The 16,102-nt window shown below is 35.8% G+C and overlaps 2 protein-coding genes across 8 annotated transcripts; both read right to left on the bottom strand.

Moving 5' to 3' along the window:
• Window positions 1–23: 23 nt before the first annotated feature.
• LOC103484322 (BTB/POZ domain-containing protein At1g30440) lies at window positions 24–5,133 on the bottom strand. Of its 2 annotated transcripts, none has more exons than XM_008441339.3 (6): window positions 4,681–5,133; window positions 4,185–4,277; window positions 3,976–4,041; window positions 3,451–3,520; window positions 1,731–2,960; window positions 24–861 (listed from the first exon to the last, which is right to left on the bottom strand). In XM_008441339.3, the coding sequence occupies exons 3-6, from the start codon at window positions 4,032–4,034 to the stop codon at window positions 310–312; spliced, it is 1,911 nt and encodes a 636-aa protein (XP_008439561.1). In that variant the 5' UTR covers window positions 4,035–4,041; window positions 4,185–4,277; window positions 4,681–5,133; the 3' UTR covers window positions 24–309. The 2 variants fall into 2 exon arrangements, with proteins under 2 accessions (XP_008439561.1, XP_008439560.1); XM_008441338.3 differs by having other exon boundaries at window positions 4,185–4,399.
• Window positions 5,134–8,910: 3,777 nt separating this feature from the next.
• Window positions 8,911–15,370, bottom strand: LOC103484323 (FACT complex subunit SPT16). Of its 6 annotated transcripts, XM_051088531.1 has the most exons (4): window positions 15,212–15,325; window positions 15,016–15,108; window positions 13,949–14,066; window positions 9,873–13,374 (listed from the first exon to the last, which is right to left on the bottom strand). In XM_051088531.1, exon 4 carries the CDS (start codon window positions 13,351–13,353, stop codon window positions 10,132–10,134), a length of 3,222 nt encoding a protein of 1,073 aa, XP_050944488.1. In that variant the 5' UTR covers window positions 13,354–13,374; window positions 13,949–14,066; window positions 15,016–15,108; window positions 15,212–15,325; the 3' UTR covers window positions 9,873–10,131. The 6 variants fall into 6 exon arrangements, 5 of the variants coding, with proteins under 5 accessions (XP_050944488.1, XP_008439562.1, XP_008439565.1 ...); XR_007823040.1 differs by lacking the exons at window positions 9,873–13,374; window positions 13,949–14,066 and adding an exon at window positions 8,911–9,382 and having other exon boundaries at window positions 15,016–15,132; window positions 15,212–15,347; XM_008441340.3 differs by lacking the exon at window positions 13,949–14,066 and having other exon boundaries at window positions 15,016–15,132; window positions 15,212–15,370.
• Window positions 15,371–16,102: the final 732 nt, after the last annotated feature.

Raw genomic sequence — 16,102 nt, forward strand, 5'->3', positions numbered from 1 at the left:
AAAACCAACTCAAGATTGTCCACTTGTTGTCACCTGTCACCTATTATTATAGAAGAGATTCATTTCTCAAGGTGTTTTGCAACTAAATACCAACATACAACATTGAGATTTGTCTTTCCCCAAATAAATGGGTTGGATAGGATGGTTGTGTAACAAAATGAATAATATAAACAGATGCAAGATAGGGACAAGCAATGTACCTCTTTTGTCTTTTCTATTTTTCTTTAGGAAGTACAAGCAGCAACATCACTAGCAATAAGGACACTGTGAAACAAATAAAGAAGCAAAGTGGTAAAAGAACGGGTCTTTCTACTCATTTGAAATTGCAGCTGTCCTCTTCTGCTTTCCTTGGCTGTTCTTCAACTTCTCTGTTTTCCTATTCCCATTATATTGGTTACTGACTGAACCCTCTTGAGCACTGCACATTTGAGATTTCAACTTGAATCCAAATTTCTTAGACATGTTTCCCCATGCGCTTGAACCCTTTGTTCTCCCCAATTTCTCAATCTCTTGCCTCATGTTTGAGCATTCCTTCTCGAGCTCGGATACCCGCATCCTCATGTTATCCATCCCCACCTTCAAAACCTGATTCTCTCTAACAGCCGTTCCCCAACCTCCTTCATTGGATCCAACAATCCCACTTCTCAACTGTCTGGATCCATCAAGATTGTCTGAAACCAGAAAACAGCCAGCAATTGAGGTCCTGAGCTGAAGCTGCTCGAAAAAGAGTACTTGAACGATAATTCTGAGGGGTAGCCTCTCATTCTGTGCAGCATGTGTACAAGCTTCTAAGGAAAGCTTCTGGCAGTCCATCAGTCGACATAGTTGTTCTCTGTCAGATTCTCCCAGCCATGGGTGTGACTGCAGATGAACATTGGGAAAAATTAGCAAACATGACCAAGCCATAGTGCATAAAAACATGCCAAAACATCTTTGCATAAAAACAGAAAGGTGGAATGTCAAATTTGGAGTTCTTCGCATCCAAATTGATACTAATACTATAACCACACAAATTGTTACAACGGTCGGGTTCTTTTTTAGTCAGAAATTAAACTAGGGCAATTTGATCAGCCAGTGGCATTCACATGCACAATGCACAATGCACAAATAGATGTGGTATCAGAAAGTAGAAACATAACCAAATCTAATACTTAAGTAAAAAAAAAATTATTTCGATATTGTACTTGGTGATTGGAGAAGAAATTTTCAAAGGGCTGAGAGAAGATTTCGTTGATCTGAGATATGATTGCTTTTATGGCCTCCGGTTGAAATGCTTGATGAGACTATTATAACTATTTATTCCGTCAGTTGAAGAGGATTTTGTTGTTCTTTTGAACTTGGGCAGGCTCTTTCCTCCCCACCCTCTTAGAGAAGTATTTCTTATCCAAGATAATAGTCTTTACTATCAGTAATAATAAATGAGAAGCATCTACAATAAAAACGACCATTTCAAGATTAACAACAACAATAAAAACTTGAGGCTGATTTGGTTAATAATAAAAACCAAGCACATCAAGAAGCCTATAACATGAGGCAATCCTACAACTACGTGCAAAAAGAATCCTGCCCAAAGAATGGGATTGAGGGTCTGTGCGAAGATGAATGTCAGAGGATATCAAAATAATAGACCAAACCTTTCCCCCACAATGATGCAGGCAGCCAAATTAGATATCAGACTTGCAACTGTACAGTACCATGCAATTCGACTGCTATGATAATATAATCCATACCTTCAGATATATGTCTATGGCACGATAAAGACCATCATCCAAAGGTCTAGCGTAATCAGGAACTGCAGCCGCAAGAGCTTGAAACTTAGGAAGCTTCAAATTGACATCGGGAGCAACTTCTGCAAGGTATCCATCTATCAGCTTTGCAACCATGGTAATTGGTGGCAAAGAGGGCGACCCTATCAGTTGTTCATCATCAATAGAACATGGAGAGGCACCCCCGTGAGCGATCTGATCCACTGCGAGGAAGTGTTCAAGAATCCTTTGTACGCAATCAACATTGTAAAGTGTCTCCATGGAGTAAGAGAAATTGGGCATCAAAAGATCTTCTAAAGTGGCTTGATCAAGCTGCATCCCCACCCTTTTCTCTAAGTTTGAGATGCAAGAGGGATTGACCCGAAGAATCATGGATGTACGCAACAAACCAAAAAGCAACTTAGTTGGAACCAGGCTCTTCTGCATTGGAAGCATCCTATCAATCTCTTCCAGTAAAAGTTTCTGTTCATCTTCTGAGGGTGGGGTCCCCAAAGCCACTGGTGCCAATCGGCTACTCGATTCACTAGGACCTTGACGCCGATTTAGACCGGGAATGTACCTTTTAGCATAGGAAGTGACAGACCCTGCAATAATTTCCTGTTTGATACCGCGTGATTCCATGACAGAAATTAGCCTCTTGTAAAGAGGTAAGCTCAAGGTTGCCGCATCCTCATACCACCAATCCAGACTTGAATTTTTTGGCCTAGCTCCTGTACTTATGCCATTCCACAAAACACTGCCACCTGGACTTTGCATGGGTCCTCCATGCTCTACAATTGGCCACCCAAATAAACTTGGGTCAGTTGATGCTTTAATAGCTAGTGACTCGATACATCTTTTAGTAATCTGGAGTTCATCTGCATAAGAGAGAATATCATCGCAGGTCTGTAGTGCTATCAAAGAGTCCTTCCAGCTTTTGAGGACAACTTGATTCAGGAAGGCCTCAGTCTGACAAATGAGATTACCCTCCCCATACTCCTCAGTCATTTCCAGGCGCTCAGCTGCACAGCGGAGGTAGACAACATTTGAAGCTGTAAGTTCAAGTTTCACCCCGTAGCAGAACTTGGCAACCATTTCAAATGTTTTGGCACCCCCTGGAATGTCAGGAATCTTTATTACACCTCGTTCCTCTTGATCTTCCGGTGCTTCAGCAACCATTTTTTCCATAACCCCACTTCTCGATAGCAGAGGGAACTGCAATAATATACACTTTTGTCATAAGCAAGGGTACTACCTTCTAACATTGTAATCCTTCAAATCAGAAAACTCGTCAAATATATTAAGGTAGCAAACTAAAAGATAACAGGTCTAAAATTAGCAAACTCAAAGATAACAGGTATAAAATTATATTATAACTAAGTAAATTGAAAGATGTCAGCCAGTAAGCCACTCGTCCAGGTTAACTCCCCAATTATGCATCGATACTTTAAGTCTAGAACTACGCTTGTACTAATGCTGTAATCAAGGAGATTAGTCAAACAATCTGTAAAGCCTAAGTGCCTCAGAAGCCAGCACATTGATATCTTTCAAATTTCCTGAACTACAGCAATACAGCATTTTAGGTGTGAGAAATTGTTCCAGTTGAATGAGAACATTTAATCATTTTGTAAGAGCCCCCCACCAAAAAAAAAAAAAAAAAAAAAAAAAAACATGCATATTTGATGAAAGAGATGATATAAAGTACCTTGTGTAGATGGAATGACATCTCTCCAACTTCAACAATAATATCACTAGGCAGTCCACTAGTGCAGAACCTGCAGCCATTAACAAAATGAACAAATCAAGTTGAAAGGTTTCCCCTTATTCATTCTACTCACTAGGAGTTCTGTATCAGCAAATCAGATGGATGTCGAATTCTGATATAATCTTTAAACATGCCTATATTTCTTAACTTTAAAGTTTCCATCTTAGCTGTGAACACATGAAGGAGCAAATCCCAGCACAATCGACATGTATAGGCATAATTGGTGAATACTATGAAAAACTACCAGATAAGTTTGTCAAACTTTTCTAAAATAAGTTGGAGCGAGTTGCAAACACTTTACTAAAAAAGTCATCACTAAATTTATATTACTGTTAGGCTAAACCTCAATTCTCTAACTATTTAATGCTGACTTCTGAGACAAATGAGAGAGCCATCAGCAAGTTACAGAACCAATGTCTGCTGTAAGAAAAAAAATTGTCTAGAGTTTAAGTTCAGGGTCCATACCAAGCCTGTCCTTGCCTCTGGAATGCATCATTTTTGGATCCTAGCTTCACGCAAGCCATCTTTCCACTGAAAAGGGTAGAAGAAAGAGGGAAAAAAAAAAAAAAAAAAACTTCAATGCAAGGGCTTAAATACAACTAGCTAAAGTGCAAAATCCCCCATCAAGGACACAGAACCTCCTTAACGGAGGCCACTAAAAGTTCCCTCAGTACCTTGGAAGTTTCTCTAAGAAGCTTGTATAAACAGAAACTGAAGCAAACCGCCTGCCAAATTACTCGTCCCAAGGCCGAAATCAGCAGAGAACCCTAGAAACCCAAAGCTCAAATTTCCTAAATCAGCTGCAATGTAGCTCGTTGACTAGTTTCTCTTACAAAAACAACTCAGTACACAAATGGGTATTCCTTTAAACTAGTCAATCACTGTCAAACTACAGGAAGAAACGGTTACAAACTATCAATTTAGAGAAGAAATAGGAAAATCCCTTTACAAATTGAGCTCCGAATTCATTTGAACAGAACCTCCAACCACCCACTTCACCAAAATACACCACCACCCAGAAAACACAAACACCCAGAACTCAAAAAAAAAAAAAAAAAAAAAAAAACGGATGAAAGCAAATCAAGACAGAAAATTAGTTCAACCCCCTCAAATTTTGACCTAACACCAACCAGCTGTTCGAAGAAGAAGAAGAAAATTATGGGCTCTTACTTGATTTTCAGCCTCTAAAATTCACCTAGAAGATTCCAAAATCCAAACACCAATGGGGAAGAAGGGACCAAAACCAAAAACCACTCATAGTAGCGATTAAAAAAAAGAGCACGAAGGAGTCACTCGTTGCGTTAAAACTAAGAGTAGTGCTGAAAGCAATGTCCACGCGAGACCCATTTGCCATAAAGCCAGCCTGAGCCTGCGGGGCTTAAGAGAAATTGAAAAACCCAACGCAACGCTGGTTTACAATTAATGGCAGCTCTGAGAGAGAGAGAGAGAGAGATAACAATTTTCAGAGGCACATGTGGGGTCATTTGCCTTGAAACACACTCATTACTTTCTAGTATTTTGTTCCTTAAGCATCTTTAAACATGGCCTCCAACAGTAACGCAGTTGACCCATATCATAATCTGGATTAAATGAAGAACATTTCCTCAGTTTACTGACAAATTTAGAAGCTTTGAAGTAACAGCTATCCGTTTCTATCCAGCTAGGCCATGTGAATACATAATTTTGGCATCTTTTGAAGGATTATATATATGTTATGCATATATATTAATGAAATACATAATTTTAAGTAAAGAATAATTCAAGCGAAACTTACAAAGCAAATAATTAATGGATTAAAAGGGTTTTGATTACCTCATTGACATGGGTCCATGATCTTTTGGATTGACCGAGACGTTTTTCTGCCTATATTGATGGAAAATGGTAGATTATATATGAGCTTTTAAGACAATAAAAGGACCCATTTTTATTACCATAATCACAATAAATGTCATCGCTTTCTTTCTTATTCCAATTTAAAACTCTGTCTTTCTTCTTAGTTGCTTTGCTATTTGAATTTCATTTTTCCATTTTCTTATTTGTTTTGGTTTGTAGTTCAAGTGAGTTCTACGTATTATAAGTTTAGAGTTCATTTTTCTTTTATTTTCCATTAGTGGTAAAAAGAATAATAACTAAAAAATAATATACTTTTGGTCTCAAATTTTTGGTCTATTTTCCATTTGCTCCTTAAATATTTCTATTTAGTCCTAGTTTCAAAATATTAAAAAAAAATTAATCTTAATTTCCACTAAATATCACTTTCCATTTTTAATATGGATGCCTATTAATTAATTAAAATGAATTATAGTTAATTAAATTTGTTTTCATTTCATAATTATTTTAAATAAACAAATGGATATTGACATCCAATTAAAAATAGGTATTTAGTAAAAAAAAAAATATTGAGATAGTGAAATTTACCAACCAAATCGAAATAAATTTGAATAAAAAAAATAGTACGAATTAAATTGAAATCATACTTAAAATCAATAACTAAAATTGCATTATTTAAAAACTGAAAGAATAAAAAGATTGTGTTTTTCCTTTTTGAAATAAATCACAAATATGAAGTGATGGACAGTTCCACCAATAGTTGCCAATCATATAGAAAAATTAAAAAAAAAAAAAAAAAAAAAAAAAAAAAAAAGGAAAGTTGCCAATTATTGTTGTGTTAGGCTACTTTCTTCCTTAATTGCTTTAATTATTCATTCAATATCAAAAGCATTCTTCCACTTCATAGTTTGACACCATTGTTTTTCATGAAAAATTATTGTGTTCTGCAGATTGCAACTAATTTTTTTTTCTTAAATAATAATAATAATAAACATAATTTATTTGAATGACAAAAAAAAAAAAAAAAAAAGCTGCTATTTGTAAACCACATCTTTTAGGCTCTAAATTCTAATCAAAGTTGTTGGTGAAGGAAAGAAACTTCCAAGGTCTCCCATGTGAGTGAGGCAACCGGTTGGTGAACCAATTCTTTTTATAAAAACCAAATGTTAATATTTATTATAATAATAATCAATCACTTTTGTCCAAAATTTCGTGTGCTCAGTTACGGTTTATAATTATTAAATAATGTTCATATAACTAACATAACAATGTAAAGTCAATATTTTAATAAATTATTGAAAATTATTTTTTTTAATCTTTTTATCGGATTATATCAATTTGAACTATAAACTTAACTTTTAATCTTACCTATGTATTATAATTATAATACTTACTGTTTACTAATTTTAACGGTACAAATATTCATGACTTCAATTAACATTCATGACTTCAATTAACGTAAATTTTTTTGTAGCATTTAAAAAAAAAGTACTAAAAAATATTTCAAAATATAAATTTTTAAAGAATTATTTTTCTTGTTTTTCTTTTCAAAAATATTTGTTTGTAAATTAAATTTCTCGCATATACATTTTATAGTTTAAACTTATTCGAGGGTTAAAATTGTAATATATTTTAAAATTTAATGTTCAAATGATAACACATCAGATAGTGAGTTTAGGGCATATTGATTTGATTAAGGGTTAGTTGGATGTTTAATTAAAATTCGTAATACATTCTAAAATTTAATGGCAAATCACGAGATGAAAAAAGATTTTATATTAATTACGTGTTATATCTTTTCCGAATTTATCATGTGACAAATACGATTAGATAAATTAGTGTGATCAATGAAAATAGGTGCTACGCGATCAAATACACCTAAGTATTTTTCGATTAATATTTTGATCTACCAGCGAAATTTATATAGCTTAGCTTCTTGTACACATGAAACTACTTGTAAAGTGACATGCTAACACTCCTAACTACTCATTTACACTTTTGACCATTATAATTACATTTATTTAAGATGGAGGAAAATAATGGTCCCCTACTCTTACCAAACATTCTCTAACAATGTTTCTCCTATTATTGTGTTAATTGTATACAAAACCTACACTAATTAGGATATAAAAAGTTTGTATCTACCATTCAAATTTCTCATCCTACATTTACTTTTTTATATCAAAGGAACAAAAATTTGACACTTTTCTCAAACAAATAAAAAAAAAAAAATTCAGGAATGTTGATAATATTGGGAACATTGTTGTGGGCACACAATAAAAATATTATATAAAAAAAAAGTTAAAGGAAGAAAAATGTTGTGGGGAAAGATAATAATTATGAGTGTGCATGAGATGTGGGAGAAATTTCAATGTCACAAATAAAAACAATAACAATAATAATAATAATATTCGAAGGACCCCAAACCCAAAATTATTTAACCTTTGCCTTTTTAGAGAAAAAAAAAAAAAAACAACTTCGGATGTGGAGAAAGGTTAAAAGAGGGGTTTGCATGTGGAATGAAACGTAAGAAAAAGTGTTAAAAGCTGAAACAAACCGTGGCTTTTTTGTCTGAATAGCGTTTGCATTTGGGGAGACAAAATGGAATTTCTAACGTTTCTTTTTTCTTACTCTGTCAGAAACCCAAAATTTCTCTTTCACATACATACATATGTGAATATATATATAACATTATGCTATCCCATATGAGTATGAACAGTATGAATCAATCTTTTATTCATATTTTCATTTGTATTATTTTTATATAATATTAAAACTGTAATGATCCATTAGCTTAAACTTAGTAATCAATCCAAAACATTAGTATAGTTCTCGAAGTTTAATCAATGATAAACCATAATATTGGCAAGAGTTTATTAACAATAGAGTCTTATCATCAAAATAAGTCTATCGTCGAGGGTATGTTTTACTATATAAACAATAAATCAAATAAGCTCAATTTCTAGTCTCGTAATCCTACGTTAAACCCCTGAATTGACTGAATATATACAAACGTAGATGAATGGTAAGTGTAATATATTTTATTGTTTTTATACTTTTTTTTCTAAACATATAAAACTCTTGCTTGCCTTTGTGGGAACGGTTTTAGTGGCTCAAGAACATTGTCTTGGAAATTGGATTGGAAAGGGAAGAATCCATTCGACGACGTTGTATTCTTATCCACCATAACTTGTAAGTTCAAGTTAAAACCATTTAATAATGTAAAACTGAGATCTGTTTTAGAATTCTTAGAACTTTTTTTTCCTCTCAAATTAGGTAGGGTGAAACTTAAACTCATGTAGCCAAAGAGTTGAATACAGTAGACATAAAATATGTTCGTGATTGAGAGTTGTGTATGAATCCTCCTCCTTTGACATAATATTAATGGATATTCAAACTCATAACACAGAATGTAATGTTGGAATACTTTAATTCAAAAGCTTGAGATGAAGAGGTATTCGAATCAGAGATATTTGCAGGATGGAGCGGGATTCCTTGTACTTTTATTCTCAAACTCCTTAGCTTAAATATTACGACATTTATAACAATCTAGGTAATAAAGTCTTGGAATCAAAAAAAAAAAATATATACATTAAAGTGTAAACTAATTATTGAAACATTTTAAAACAAAATAATTAAAACTGTTTAGAAAAAACTAAATAAAACTAAACCTAGAATGTGAGTTCTTATATTTATATATAAATGAAAATAATATATATATACATCTTTTGTCCTATGAAAGAGAATAGGAACTGCCTCCTTCAGTGGATAGCAGTAAGTGTTCCCTCCAAGATCTCCTTGGGTAAGCCCCATAACAACGGATAAGCAGCTTAAGAGCCTTAAACCGCTCATAGGGTTTTAGTTTTGGTAGGTGAATGCCTCCATTGGAGTCCTAGCCTCCTACTCCGTCTTATATAAAAGAAAATGGTACGAAACGGGGCGACATTTCCCCGTGCCCATTCACTGAACGGAGAGAAAATTCTCCCTCCTCCTCCCCGTTTCTTGTTCAATTGGAAATTCCCTGCCCCATTTAGGACAAGTTCTGCAAGGCCCAATCCCATGGGGTTAGTGGAAATTCCAACCATTACTGGAGCAATAAACAATGCTATAATAGAGTTTAGACCATTCAGTAACGAAGAAAGGCAAGAAAAAGAGGCAATTCTGTAGTGAACAGTAGTATCATGAGGAAAAAGCACAACCACAGTACGGACTAAACTGAACCACATAAAAATCTGCTTCCTGTGAATGATACAGACAGACATCAGATCGCACGTCAGCTTTGTGTCAATCTGTCGAAAATGGATGACTTCCATCTAAAGCGATTCTAAAAATTTACAAGCACAGAATGTTACTAATTAAACATACTACCAATTGGTCATAAAACTCTTCACCCAACAGCTAAAGATGTGTTTGGGGGAAGGGTTATGGAGGAAGTGTTATGATAAGATGTGTTTAGGGGAAGTGTTATGAAGGAAGTGTTATGATAATGTTGTGAAGAAGGATTAAGGAAAGGTTGAAAAAGGATTAAGAAGTGTTGAAGAAGGGTTGATGAAGGGTTAAGAAGTTAAAACTATGGTTACATAACTCTTCCCCTAAACGGGGGTTGGATTACATAACCCTAACCCCCATAATCCAACCATTCCCCCAAACGCCCCCTAAAGGATTATATTGCAACCAATGTCAGGAGGACAACTGAATTACACAAGGCAGTATCTTGCTAAAGAACTAGATCTAAATCTAATCCACAAAAACCACATAATATTAAAATAAAACATTAGTGCCCTATGGAATTCATCTCATCTTTGGCCGCTTGGGGGCATTACCACTAGGACCAGCTCGAAACTTCCCAAAAGTTTTCATCTTCCTTCTCTTCCTTTCTTCTTCGCTGTCTGATTCATCACCCTTCTCCCTGTCTGCATTGCTTGCTTCCCTCTCCAACTCTTCCCATGTCTTCCCTTTCTCCTCCTCTGAATCACCATCAGAATCTTCTTCTTCCTCATCTTCCGACTCCACTAACGATGCACTATCAGAATCATCCTCTTCTGAGTCAGATTCAGGCTCAACATCTGATGGTTCGTACCCCTTATCTGACTCCTCGGAGTTTTCAGATTCAGAGTCAGTAGCTTCCAAATTCAAGAATTCCCATCCACCCTCATCGATGAAGCTCTGTGGTTCATCAGTAATTGTCTTGAGAATTTGTCGCCAGTTCAAATTCAGCTTACTTTCATAATATTTAATGTCTGTTGTATCAAGCCACTCCTTAATACCATCCAGTGACGTGGAAGGGATAGAATCAATCCGAAGAACATCTCGCTTGAAATCTTTAAACACAATTGTCATGTCAAAATTCTTCTGTCCAAAGCCAACTCTCTCTAGATTTACTATTTCAATTTCACCAAGAGTGACGACAAGGAAAGGTGTTTCTATAAGTTCAACCAAGCAGGTTGAGGTTGGGACAATAAAGGCAGAAGATTTATAAGGAACGCCGTGAAATCCAAGCTCTCTCAGAGGCTGATCAAACTCAAGGTCAAGACCACTGAATTGGGGCTGGCCCCAAAGATCATTGACACGGTTTACAAAACTCTGAAAGTCCATGTTTATTTTGTTCTTCCTGTCCCTCTCCCTCTGCTCTTCCTCAATCTCATCTGGGTCATAGGCTGATCTCTTTCCACCTCCAATGGTCTGGACAACATCCATCACCTCAACATAGAACTGTACATCTTTGGTTTTCTTATTCCCCACCATTATATGGTTGTGCAGATGAAAATGAAGTAGAGTGATCATTTCATTCTCAGCTGGCTGGAAAAATGCATGCTTGACATTACCAAACATAATGTCCACCCGTTCCTCCGATCTAGTGGTAGCATAACGAAATCCGTTCAAATGTGCTTCCAAAGTCCCAGGTAACTTCCTCCCACGTCCACCAAAAGCAGGGCGAATCCAAAGCTCCGGCAATCTAATCGGCTTGAAACGGTTACCAGCTAACTGGAGCTTCTCCTGTGTAACCAATGTCGCCCTCTCTGCTCTCTCAGACTCCCTAGCAACAACCTGTCTCCGCAGTGTTTTAATTAGCTGTACTACTTCACTGATGTGTCTTGGGTCTTTGGAACGGAATGAAACCTCCTTCAAGTATATAGATCCCTGGAATTTCAATGAATTTGCATCGTGAGGACTGAAAGGAGTCCCGGGAACATTGAAAATTATTCTAATATAACAAGTGCGGTTGGTGTCCTGCTGGCTGGAAACAGTCCTTATAGTAGCAACATGGAACGGAACCATGCTACCATAAATAGGCAATAGCACAGTTTCATTCTTCTGGTCAATATAAATCATTAGATCTCTTTGAGGAGGCAAATCATTTACACTCTTATAAGCAATCAAATCCGCTGCAGTTCTCATAGAAGAACGATTATCTCCAGCTCCATTCCCAACACCAGCTAGTCTCCTAGCTGTTTCTTCATTCTTCTGACGGGCTAGTTCAGCCTGGTGCTGTCTGCGGAGCTCTTCCTTTGAAATCTCATGATTATCTGACCTTAAAGTTGTCTTTGAGACTACTGCCTCCTTTCCATTAGCTTCAGTTTTTACCTTCAACTTCTCTTCTTCCTCCTCGTCTTCATTAAATGAATATGCTACGTCCTTGAAACTCTTTGAGCTTGGAGCGGTCAGAACTTCTGTTTTCTCTTTGCCTACTATAACCGTATCAGCAATCAATAATGAGAAGTTTTGGTTCTTCGTTTTACCTGCAGAATTCTGCAATTTATCAGTTGGCGTCAAGTTCTGGAAACCAAGTGAAACATTAAACACCATGCCTGCTTTTACTATGCGGTCATTTTTGGCATTAAGATTCAACCCCGACTCACGAAACTCAAGACCAATGCCCGTCCCAGCTGATTTAGTAAGATTGGGAACCAGCTCGGGAGATTCTTTCTTAACAACAGAAAGAGCTGCTGTATATGCAGCATTCACCTTATTTCTAGGCCTCAACATACTGATGGCCACTTCTTGGGCTTTTAAAAGGACCTCATAAGCTTTGCTTTGCAGTGTATTAGCATCAATCAAGAAAGTTCTGGCAATATTAGAGCAATAGCTCTTGTATCTGGACCCCACTGCACATATTATCACACTAGCAGGATCATAGTGAAGTAACTCATCGTTGCTGGCAGCACTTGGCCTGAGATCAAACACTCCACCACTCTGAAATATTGGAGGGTAACATATGTCAACATTCTCAGTCTTTAACTTCACGCCAGCTTTCGTGGGTTCCAGGATGGCTTTCTCTGTCTCATCCATCAATGATGAATGGGTGATTTTCTTCTCCTCATCGATCACATTTTCCATCTTTGGGACCACAACTTTATTCATCACATTAACCGTTAAAAATGCAGCTTTCTTGATGTTCATAATTTCAGTATCGTCTTTGCAAGCAAATAAGTCAGATAACCCATTTGTTATGTCAACCAATTCAAAATTAGCACTTTTTAGCTTCCCAGACCATGTCTCTAAGAGTTTCCCTTCAGGGGCTTCTCTAGCTATGTATCCAACTACTGGGTTTTCCATGCCATCTGCCTTCGACTGAGCTCGAATAGCACGAAATATAGAATCCATTAAGGAAGAACCATCATCATTCTTTGCCTTCACATGCATAACAACATCCGCACCAACAGCTTCAAATGCAGGTTTTTTTACAACATCAAGTAGAGAGACCTTCTTTTGGCTACACAGAAAATGGATTTGTTTTTTGGTGAACACAATTACAGTTTCTGGGAACTCATAACCGAACAACCAGATATGCAGCGCTGAAGACTTAAGGTACCGCAGATCCTCTGATGCTGGAGGTGTCCCGATAGTTAGTACATCTGAAGAGCTCCACATATCAGATTTGTGTTCTCCCCAATGAGAATATAAAGATTTCAGTCGTGTGCTGAAGTTCACTAGATCAATATCATATGTATTCCCTCCTCCACTGGCCTTCGCACTGGGAGGTTGGCTATTACCATTTCTACGATCAGCCATAGAGATTATAAAGCCACAACACTGTAGAAAAAAGAAGAAAAAACCCTGAAGATGAATAAGCCAGGAAAAAAAAACCTTTGGGGGGTTCACCAAAATAAGGAAAGAATCTTTAAACAGTCAAGAATAAAATAAAACTCAAATAATTTTGGATTAAGAGTTAGGCTACATCTTCATTTTCAAAAACAGAATGCTTCCCCTTTTCTAAATGGAAACAAAACTTTTTTCATTGAATTAATGAAATGAGTCTAATGCTCAAAGTACAAGACATAAAGCAAAAGAAAATTGTTTCCTCTTTCCATAGACAATAATTTTCGTTGGTTCAAACTAAAGCTAACATCCATCTCAACATCACAAACGCACAAACCAATTTTGAAATGCAAGTTTAAAGTTTCCAGTCTTTATGACCTCCTTGAGAAGAATCAAACAATTACTCCATAACTGAAAGAGCAATATATATGTATGTATGTATGTATGTATATGTATATAGCAAAGGAAACGAGTCTCTTTATTAATAAAGTGATAAAGTAAAAGAGACCAATGCTCAAAGTACAAGAGGGCTAGCATAAAATAAAGACCAATGGATCAACAGACGCACCTTAACATCTCAACTAGGTTGACACCCCCTTACGGTCCTTATTATATCCTACAATCCAGCTTCAAAAAATCCTTGACTGAAGCTAAACATACAGCCTTTACAAGGAAGACAAAAGGAACTACACAACAAAAACCTTATAAAGGTTTCAACATAAAACATAAAGGATACCAAAACCAAAGAGAACAAAAAGATGATGCCTCGTATCAAAGATAATTAAGCTAGGAAGATAAGGACGCTCCAGAACAAACAATCTGCTCTATTATGTTTTTAAAATCAACAGTCTAAGTTCTAACACAATGATCCTATGAATTAATGAAGAAATCAATAGATACCCTAGCAAGGCTTCAATAATAAAATCTCAATTCACACTTCAGTTAGCTGTAAGTCTGAAATTCACCTGAACATTCTCAACGTCAACCGCACAAATTTGGAATGAAAATTGAAATTAGATGTTAATTCTATAGTAATAGTGTGTAGCACAGACCTGTCCCAACCTAACCTCAAACTGCCCGAACTTCCCACAAAAGCCCAATCCCCCAGTTTCCAAACCAACTGGGCGAAACTGGACATTATGTGATTCAATAGGCGAAACATCTATGAATATGGATAAATGTGATCAACCCGATGCTGTCCAATATTGGTTGAAAAGGAATCGGTGCTACTGAAGACAAACAAACTCCTAGATTGGATAGATTTGAAACTTCCGTTAATGCGGCTTCTCGTTACACTTCATCAAAAGAAATTCATTATTATTATTATTATGCCAATAATGATTTCAGTTGGATGCATTTTTTCCAGTTCTAGGGATTCGTTAGATGGCGAACATCCGGAAATTGCGTCCAATTTCATATCTTGATGAAGTTATAGCTTCATAACTTTCCAGAAATCAAGGAAAAGTAGGGTTTCTTAGTTGAAAAAGGAAAACAAGAAGACATATTGCAACCTAATTAAAGTCGTAAAAACAACACAGCCGATACGGGGAAGTTCAATCTGAATAAAATCACAAAAACACACATACCCTTTTTCGAAACATTGCGAGGGTTTAGGTTATGGTAGAAAAAACACACCTGGAATCAAAGAACTCGAAGGTTGCAAGATCATACAAGTTGTGGAAGCTGAAACAGAAGCAAATGCGGCCAGAAACCCTCGAGAAATCCAAGCTACGGTGAAAGCGAGAGATGGGTCTGTTAGAGATGAAGGTTAGATGATTCAAAAGCAGAAGAAACAGAGAGAGAGATGAGGAAGAGGAGATTTAGAGCTTACAAAGAAAGAGAGACGGAAATGGCGACCGACAGAAGAGAAGTGAGATTGGGAAGAAAGGGAAGAAGAGCTACAGCTATGAATCGAGACGGAAAAGGGAGGGAGACGAGGGCGGGCGGGCGGGCGGGCGGGCACGGATTTATTTGTTCTACTCTCTCTTTCTTTACTACAAATAATTGATGATATATATTTGATATTGAATATTTATTTCGATCTAAGTTTACTTTCCTTTCCGTAATTACTTTCCATATTTATTATTTTGGGGGGAAATTGGGGCCTTTCTCACGAGGCCCAAATTTTAATTCGACACTTCCAATAAACATTTTAAATAATTTTCACTTAAAATATACTTGAAAATTTAGTTCAAGTTAATTGTCAAAAACTTTATTTTTTTAAAATTATTTATTTTTAAAATTAAGTACTTAAAAATTTAATTCAAAACGTACCTAAGACTATAGAATGGGATTTAGTGAATTACATCTTTAATTACATCTTTTAATTATATTAAATTAATTTACTATAGATTTTTAATTACGTCGAATTACATCTTTTAAACTTAAATACCAAAGTGTCACATTCTTCAAACTGGATCCCAGATTATGAAGCTTTGTCACTTATATATGTCACTAATGTTTATATAAAATCAGTATTCAAATAAAACCAACATCGTAAAAAAAAAAAAAAATTCTTTTTTGTTACAATTTATGAATTCTGGAAAGTTATTCCATCTACATTGCTTAAACTAAAATTTGTGGAAATACCGATATTATGAAGTTCGTGAATTGATAAAGATATTTTACCTTATTTTACTTATTTATTAATAATAATATTATTGTTGTTGTTAAAAACAGTTAATGGTAGAAACTGCAACCCATCAAAGTCTAGAATGAAATT

The sequence above is a fragment of the Cucumis melo genome, chromosome 8 (assembly GCF_025177605.1).
Source record: "Cucumis melo cultivar AY chromosome 8, USDA_Cmelo_AY_1.0, whole genome shotgun sequence".
Taxonomy (NCBI): Eukaryota; Viridiplantae; Streptophyta; class Magnoliopsida; order Cucurbitales; family Cucurbitaceae; genus Cucumis; species Cucumis melo.

What these genes read in the sequence shown, in the direction of transcription:
- LOC103484322 (XM_008441339.3), bottom strand. Translation starts at nt 4,034, where the DNA reads ATGGCTTGCGTGAAGCTAGGATCCAAAAATGATGCATTCCAGAGGCAA. An exon ending in TGTCATTCCATCTACACAAG is followed by an intron (nt 2,961 to 3,450) that starts GTACTTTATATC and finishes ATATTATTGCAG; the next exon opens with TTCCCTCTGCTATCGAGAAG. An exon ending in CCATAGACATATATCTGAAG is followed by an intron (nt 862 to 1,730) that starts GTATGGATTATA and finishes GTTCATCTGCAG; the next exon opens with TCACACCCATGGCTGGGAGA.
- LOC103484323 (XM_008441340.3), bottom strand. Translation starts at nt 13,353, where the DNA reads ATGGCTGATCGTAGAAATGGTAATAGCCAACCTCCCAGTGCGAAGGCC.